General features: G+C 50.9%; 1 protein-coding gene across 1 annotated transcript; it reads left to right on the top strand.

Moving 5' to 3' along the window:
* Positions 1–3608: 3608 nt before the first annotated feature.
* Positions 3609–7628, top strand: ZNF703 (zinc finger protein 703). Its single transcript, XM_070952343.1, has 2 exons — positions 3609–3893; positions 4842–7628. The coding sequence occupies exons 1-2, from the start codon at positions 3609–3611 to the stop codon at positions 6288–6290; spliced, it is 1734 nt and encodes a 577-aa protein (XP_070808444.1). The 3' UTR covers positions 6291–7628.
* The last annotated feature ends 842 nt before the right edge of the window (positions 7629–8470 follow it).

Below are 8470 nucleotides of genomic sequence, written 5' to 3'. Positions count from 1 at the left end.
AGCTGGGATCGTCAGAGGCTTTTTTTAACCTTTTAAAAGCATTTTTTTGGCCGAAGAGGTTGTAAAAAAATGCTTTTAAAAGGCTCTGACAATCGATCAGGCAACTCAGCTGGGATCGTCAGAGCCTTTTAAAAGCATTTTTTTTTACAACCTCTTTGGCCGAAGAGACTGTAGAAAAAGTGCTTTTAATAGTTTTTAAAAAAAGCCTCTGATGATCGCGTGGCTCAGCTGGGCATGGGCGGGAGGGGACAGGGATTTTTGCTACCGGTTCTCCAAACCACCCGCTGCCATCGCTACCGGATCGGGCGATCTGGTCCGAACCGGGAGCATTTCACCCCTGATTTAAATAAGAACATTTCTTCAAGACTTTGCAGACCCTCTGTGACATCATGGGGCCCCAGGGGTCTGCAGACCACAGGCTGAGAACCACTGTTCTATGTATTCATTTGTGTTCATGTATGTAATTGACTCCAGACACATGGCACCACCACCACCCCTGTAATTCAGTATAAGGAGTGAGTGTGATAAGTAGCTACAATAGTACTGAGTGTATTTAGAAAAGAAAACTAGAGACAAATAGAAGGGAATATCATATCATGGCAAGAAATGTAGCTTGCTGCTGTTAGGAAGAAGGATAGTGAGAAATAGCTAATCCACACCCCCCCCACCTTAAATCCCACTTACTATAATGGAAGAAAGGTATGAGATTAAGGCCTACTGATCTTCACCAGATCTTCTGTTGATTTGCAGTCTTCTTTCAAGGAGATGGTTCATGTAGTAAAGTATCTCCCAGCTGAATGTCTTCAAAACTATCTAGTCCACATGGATGATTTATGTTGATATTTTTGCTCTTCCTGTAGCAATGCTTTTGAGGCCAACCGTGCTTTCTTTCTGCTTGTCTGCAATGCTCATCAATCTGCCTGACCATTACTTGATTCTATCTCTGCACTGAATTATTATCTGGAAAGCCATGATTGCTTTTTCCCCTGCAGCCCTGAAGAATTTCATACTAGTGTACAAAAAACTATGTAGCATTTGGTGTCTTTTCATTTCCTTGTGATGTACAGATTTTTCTGGCATTCTTGGCTTCTTAAATCCAGCTGTCCTTTCCCTGGACTAGTTATGTGCTAATGGAAGTTAGTAGCCCCTCCAAAGATAATTCTTGCATTTTTCAAAAATGTAAATGAAGAGCTGGATGACTTATGACCTGCTGACTTCATGTGAACCTCAGCATAAATTTATAGCCTTCTTGCAAGAAAGAAAACTGTTGAAAGATATCTTTCCCTACACCCGTGGTTTACTGGGAGAAGAGGAGGAGAAGGAAAGAGCATAAATGTATTTCTTTAAGAAAAAAATATCCCACTCCTATTTTTGCCTTCAGCTTTACCCCCCCCCAGAAGAAAATGGTTACAAAATACAGAGAGGAAGAGGAGGAGGAAAGGGAAGGGGAGAGGGAGGAGGAGGAGCAGCTCTAGTTGAATTCTTACTCTGTCCCTATGACCTTATTTGAGGAACAGCATAAGGTTTGCTGGAATTTTTTTAATTGCCTCTGGTAAGGGACCACTAATACGATTGTTACACTCTGAGGCAGCTTTCAACCTTGGCTGCTTTAAAAAATATAAGCAGAATCAGACTTCCGCTGGTAGTTGATGAAATACTACCCCAAGTTGTGAAGTGGACTGAGAAATTGAAAGGAAAAAAACATTCCCAGACCCTCAAAGATCAAAGCAGTTCTGTACCATTACCATGAAAAGTACATGGATCTGTCTCTACAGTTCCCAGGAACCGAGCCTGACTCAAAGGAGACTTTACGGGTTATCTTTTGATTAGATTGAATAGCTCGTAGTTTATTACTGGAAGGGAATGGGTGATGATGGAGCTGATAATTCTGCAGTTATACTTTCTTCCTTGCAATCAAGACCAGAAAGAGTTAATCAAGCATCTAGGAATGTTGGTTAATAGTATTCATTAATTTAGAGCAACAAAACTCAGATCCATTTCCTTGTGTGTTACTTTTTTTTTCCCCCAGAGTAAGATGACTATCCTTCTTTGGTGAAAGATGTAACAGTCTGATTTGCTTACTGTTTGGACAACTCCCATTCTTATCCGCACAAGAACTATGGTAACTGTTAAAATGCATCTCCAACCCTGGCAATTAACATTTTTGAAGGCAAAGTTGTGGACTTCCAGACGTTCAACTTCTCCAATTCCAGGAATGATGAAACAGTTCCAACTTATGAAAAGCTTTGCTGGTTTGTGCCCGTAACAGAGATGGATTGAATTTATGAAAAAGTGTAGTCACCACCCCTGAAGAGGTGCTTTGTCTTCTTTCTTGGGGAGCAATAGTGGGGGGAAATATTTTGTGATGAAAATATGCATCCAATGCATCAAAGGTGTGATACTGTAGGATTATATCAAGCATTGTGAAGAATTTAGGCAATATAAATTTCTAAAAAACAGTAGCATCAGGTAAGATGGAGAAAAAGTTCTAGCAAGAAGTAGTCCAGCATTCTAACGAAAGGGAGACATGAGTAACTGATACACCATAACCAAGAAAGAATCCTGGAAAAGAGACTCTACAGGATGAGGATGGGTGAAATAAGCAATTAAGGCAAGATCCCACCTTGGTAATTAAAAAGATGAGAAAATCTACCAGAGAGGGAACCTAACCAAGTTTTAAAGAGTTGGACAACTTTCTAAATCTAATAAAAGTAAGTTTAATAAGATGAAATTTGAGTTGGAAGAAGGTAGCAGTTTTTGAGATCGAAGGCTAAAGGTTCAACAGGTTACCCTAAAAGTCACCTGGTGAGTCCACATCTAAGGCTGGAATTAGGATGGCTGAATTTGGCTTCCTGGAGAATTTAGCCTCCTGGGCTATGAATAACTTTGAATCCAGCACCTTTCACCTAGAAAACACGCAGCTGATGTCCTTTTCTCCACTCCCTTCCCTCTTTGATGCCGTTTTCTAAAACCTCGCCAAATAGTGAGTGTTTGGGTGCGCCTCTCCTGAGCGTATATACGAAAGTGTGTGTTGTATACGGAGAGAATATTTAGAGATCAGGAGAGAGCAAGGAAGAAGGGAAGGGATCCCCCCGTTGCCCACCCACCCACCCACCCACCGCCAGCCCAGAATGGGGAGCCGGGCCGAGCCCTTTGCGCAAGCAGGCGACAGATGAGAGCGAGCAACCAGGGAGGCGTCGCTCCGCTTGCCTCCGAGATGCCAAGGCGCTCCCGAGGAGGAGGAGGAGGAGGAGGAGGAGGGGATTAAAAAGTGACTTTCTCATCTTTCCACTAGGCTAAGCTCCCCCCACCGGCCGATGGCCCCGCCCCGAGGCCCTTGGCACGTCCCCGATTGGTGGGCAGGCCGGTGCCTTTGAAGTGTGCTGCAGACCGGAGCTATTAGACGTGTAGCTCAGGGAAAGGCAGGGCTTTTTCCCCCCCTCCGTCTCTCGCTGGGGCCGGTGCGGTCGTCCTTGCTGCCGCCGCCGCTTCCACAACGCGCCCTGCCCGGGTTTTGGCGCTGCGGAGCTTGCCTCTCTCCCCCCCCTTTTCCCCCCTCCCCAGCCCTGCCCTACCCCACCCCCGCCCTGCCCGGCTCGCTCCCCCAAATGAGCGGCGGTTCGCCCGCTGGATCTAACGCAAGGACATCGCCCAGCAGGAGCAGCGGCGGCGGCGGCGGAGGAGGAGGCGGCGAAGGCTCGGCCGCCGCCTCGTCAGCCCAGCCTTCCGGAGCCGTGTGCCCGGTGTTCTCGCACCTGTCCCCGGAGGACCCCCTGCGCCAGGCCAACCGGCTTCCCATCAGGATCCTGAAGATGCTGAGCGCCCACAGCGGTCACCTCCTGCACCCGGAATATCTGCAGCCGCTCTCCTCCACGCCCGTCAGCCCCATCGAGGTCAGTGCCAAGTCCGAGCCTTCCTCTGCCCGCCCGCCCGCCGAGCTGGGCCTTTTTGGCTTCCGCTCCTGCCCTCGCTCTTCCCCGGGCCGCGGCACATCCGGAGCCCCCTCTCGCTCGCTCTCCTCTCCCCCTTAGTCCGGGGATCTCTGCCCCCCACTGCCTGGCGCCCCAGTTGTGGAGAGGGCCGGCGAAGGGCGCTTGCCTGCGAGCGAGCCTCAAATCCGAACTGATTTGGCTGGCCGGCCTGTTGACGACAAGGGGAGCGACGAAAGAAAGCTGTATTGCGATCTTCGGCGCCTTCTTCCCCAACTTTGCGCCGCGCTTTAATTCTGCTGCTTCCAAAGGGGGCAAAGGGGCGCAGGAAGGGGCTTTGTAGCAGAATAGCCCGGGCAGAAGAAGGGCCCCATTTGGGGAGGACTTATGTCCGCCACTTCGGGTTCCGGAGCGGGCGGCTGCACGTCGGAAGGACCAGAACCCGTGTTGCCGATGACCTTCCAGCGGGGAGGAGGCTATTGCTGAGCACATTGTAAGCCGCCCTGAGACTTTGGAGAAGGGCGGCATATAAATCAAATTATATATATACAAAAGCATGAAGGCTATTGCTTAACGCATTGTAAGCCGCCCTGAGACTTTGGAGAAGGGCGGCATATAAATCAAATTATATATATACAAAAGTATGAAGGCTATTGCTTAACGCATTGTAAGCCGCCCTGAGACTTTGGAGAAGGGCGGCATATAAATCAATTTTTTTTAAAAAAAGGAGGGGGGGTCAAGCCCGAGGAAAAGGCGATTCCTAGGAAGGGAGCCCGGTTAGAGGACGGTGGCGGGGAACTTCCAGCTGTCAGAGGGGGAACTCTTGTCCCTCGGGAGCTCGAGTTTCTGGGGCGCTGCGACTCGGGAGCCCCGCTTTTCTCATTCGCCTCTCCTCTCTCCTTCCTCCCATAGCTGGACGCCAAGAAGAGCCCCCTGGCGCTGCTGGCGCAAACCTGCTCGCAGATCGGGAAGCCGGATCCGCCGCCCGCTTCCAAACTCAACTCCGGCGCGGCCGCCGGGCTCTCCGGGCCGGACAAGGAGTCGAGCGGTCGCGCCGCCAGTGCCGGAGGCGGCAGCGGCCTCAAGCAACTGGGCGACGCGCCCGCCGAGGACAAGTCGAGCTTCAAGCCGTATTCCAAAGGCGGCGGGGGCGGCGGGGGCGGCGATCCGCGGAAGGACGGCGGCGTCCCGCCGAGCCAGGCCGGCCCGGGCGCGGAGAAGAACGGCTTCCGAGTTCCCAGCGCCGCCTGCCCTCCTTTCCCCCCTTCCTCTTCCACCTCCTCCTCTCCGGGCGGCTCGAGGGGCAATTCCCCGCAGCACTCGGACTGCAGAGGCCTGGACGAGAAGAAGGAGGCGGAGGTCGCGGCCAAAGCCAGTCCAGACGGCGCGACAGGAGCCGGGGGTACCCGGGCGCGCGCCGGCAGCGTGGAACCCGGGACGCAAAGCGAGGCGGCTTCGGGGCGCAAGTCCGAACCTCCGGCCTTGGCGTCGGCGGGCCACGTGGCGCCGGTGTCTCCTTACAAGCCGGGTCATTCGGTGTTTCCTTTGCCCCCCTCCGGCATCGGCTACCACGGCTCCATCGTGGGGGCGTACGCGGGGTATCCTTCCCAGTTCGTACCCGGCTTGGATCCTACCAAGCCCAGCCTGGTGAGCAGCGGCCAACTGCCGGGGGCCTTGGGGCTCCCGGGGAAGCCCCCCAGCTCCAGCCCGCTGACGGGGGCCTCCCCGCCTTCCTTCATGCAGGGATTATGCCGAGACCCCTATTGCCTGAGCTACCACACCGCCTCCCACCTGGGCACCAGCAACTGCTCCAGCTGCGTCCACGACCCGGGCAGCCTGAAAAGTGGATATCCCCTGGTGTATCCCACCCACCCGCTCCACAGCGCCCTCTCCTCCAGCGCCACGCCCAGCCTGTCCGGCCATTCGCTCTACACCTACGGCTTCATGCTGCAGAACGACGCCCTGCCCCACATATGCAACTGGGTGTCTGCTGGGGGACCTTGCGACAAGAGGTTTGCCACCTCCGAGGAACTGCTGGCCCATTTAAGGACCCACACGACTCTGCCGGGGGCGGAAAAACTTTTGGCTGGTTATCCTACCTCGGGGCTGGGCTCCGCTGCGTCCTGCCACCTCCACCTCCCGCCTGCCGCTCCGGGGAGTCCCAGCTCCTTACCCGGATCTCTGTCGTTGAGAAGCCCGCAGACTTTGGGACTAAACCGCTATCATCCCTACGGCAAAAGCCATTTGCCGACGGCTGGGACCTTGCCGGTCCCTTCCTTGCCTGCAGCTGGACCCTACTACTCCCCCTATGCCCTTTATGGCCAAAGACTGACCTCAGCCTCTGCACTTGGATATCAGTAACTCCAGCAGCCCTGCCCTCTCTTGCGACCTCGCCTCCGGAGTGTGTATTTATTTCCTGTATGTTAGCTTAAAGCTGGGAAAATAAGTGCATTAATACACCAATGAATCAATGGTATGCAAAACGTCTGTGTCCCCCCATTTTCCAAAATCTGACCCACTTTTACTTTTTTTTTTTAAAGCAAAATGTTTTGTCCATGTGGGGGGAGGAAGGTTACTGTATTTTCTTTTTTCCCGTTTAAATATTATTTTTTAAAAGAAAACTTTGCCCTGGTCCCCAGGAATGCCTGGCATGATGTTCAGCGAAATGCTTTTCTTCCTTCTCCCTGCTTTCTCTACCATACCCCCTTATTTTAGTTTGGTTCTATTCTTGGTTTCGGTTTCTTTGGCTTTTGTATAGTAACTGGAAATTATTATTTTTTTTGTCTTGAAAAAGAAAGAGAAAGAAAGAAAGAAAGAAAGAAAGAAAGAAAGAAAGAAAGAAAGAAAGAAAGAAAGAAAGAAAGAAAGAAAGAAAGAAAGAGAAAGACACAAATGGGGAGGTCAGGTTGGCTGGGAAATTATTTGGTGGCTTTGTTTTAACTGTGGAAGCAGAAGGCGGGGTGATCGGACTCACCTTGGGACTGGGAAGCGGCTGGCACTGGGCTGGCGGTGCCGAGAGCTTGGTGGTCCTACATAGAACCCATCGTCCTGTCTCCACTGCAGGAACTAAATCACCTGTGCTCTCAGAGTAAGTGGATGGATGCCCTAAATAAAAAGGAGAGCATCCAATCACTGGGATTTTTTGGGTGAAGCTGAAGCCCCCTCCCATAAAAGAAGGGGCATGCAAGCCTTCCACCATCTTTCACACTTATTTTATTTTATTTTGCTTTGGCTTCTTTTTTGTTCTCTCCCCTCCTTTCACCCCCCCCTCCCCCCCCCCCGCTTTTTCTCTCTTCAAAAGACCTGAATTTTAAGGAAATTAGCAAGCATCCTTGAGGGACTGGAAGAGAACAATCTTCTTATACGCCAAATGAGGAACTCGGAGAACTTTTGCTCAGTCTGGTTTCGAGCTGGAGCCTCAAGTCCAGCTAGTAGCCCTTGAGGGCCTCTTTATCTTTCTCTGTAGACTCAAATCTACGTACCAAAAAACCCCAACCAACAAAAAAAAAATCACTCCCCGTTCTTCCCTAATGACCCTATCGCCCACTTTCTCTTGACCTGTGGGAATGGAACAGCTGTTAAGGTGCGGAACTCCTCCCCAAATTGCAGAACTAAGCAGCACGGAAGGCTGCAGATCTTTTGGGGTGAATAGAACTCCCTCCTGGTAAGTCTTATTTTGTTAATAAATGAATACTTGCTATATCTACCCCATCGCGTGTGCTCTTTTGCATTCTCCCTTCGCCTTCCTGCGCTACACCTTCCCCTTGACTGGCTGGTTGTGCAAGGCGGCCTTGAAAATTCAAAGACAACAACCCAAAGAGTGGCCAAACCATGAACAGAGCCCTTTGTTTTTAAGGTGACTGAACGGTGAAAGTGGAGATCACAGTCATCTAATGCATCAAGCCATCCTCCGGTTGTGGTTTGTGATTTAGTGCATTGGGCAAGCACAACTGATTCAGTCTGCCATGCTGGGAGGGGAAGGTCGCTTGTGTGTCTGGCCTATTCATGGGGGAAACTGAGGCAAGATTGTTCTGATCAGGAATTGCAGGGGAAGAGAAGTATTGGGTCTTTGGCCAGCAGGACGGATTCACGTAATGCCTTTGTCTCTAATATGCTACCATTCTTTCTGCAAGCTTCAGAAGGGAGGGGGGATGTTCCAAAGCAATGTGCCTGCACCACTCATATTCCTTATTGTCTGACTGCCACCTCAGCAAAATGATGCTTCATTCTGCTGAATGCGTAAAGTCTGCCTGCAGCTGCTCTCTCTGCTAAGTGTTTCTCTTGAGCTAACTCTATTCAGTGGAGTGGTGAGTTCTCCTTATAGGAAATATATACCAACTGGAGTCCAGGAAAGACTTTTTAAGGGGGGGGTGGGGGGGAGAGAGAGATTGAAAGAAAAAGAGAGAGAGAGAGAGAGAGCAGGGTTTAAAAACCTTCCTGGGAAATGGAGCATGGAAGAGCTGCAGCACTACCTAGTGGTGGAGAAAAGTAAAAAACCTTTTGCATCCTCTTTGAGAGTACTGTTATGGTTATGGATAGAT

Source organism: Pituophis catenifer, unplaced genomic scaffold, assembly GCF_029215685.1.
Source record: "Pituophis catenifer annectens isolate HBS135680 unplaced genomic scaffold, rPitCat1.0.hap2 SCAF_12, whole genome shotgun sequence".
Classification (NCBI taxonomy): domain Eukaryota; kingdom Metazoa; phylum Chordata; class Lepidosauria; order Squamata; family Colubridae; genus Pituophis; species Pituophis catenifer.
The sequence above is the reverse complement of the archived record's forward strand: the minus strand, read 5'-3'. Positions and strand labels throughout refer to the sequence as shown.

What these genes read in the sequence shown, in the direction of transcription:
- ZNF703 (XM_070952343.1), top strand. Translation starts at nt 3,609, where the DNA reads ATGAGCGGCGGTTCGCCCGCTGGATCTAACGCAAGGACATCGCCCAGC. An exon ending in CGCCCGTCAGCCCCATCGAG is followed by an intron (nt 3,894 to 4,841) that starts GTCAGTGCCAAG and finishes TTCCTCCCATAG; the next exon opens with CTGGACGCCAAGAAGAGCCC.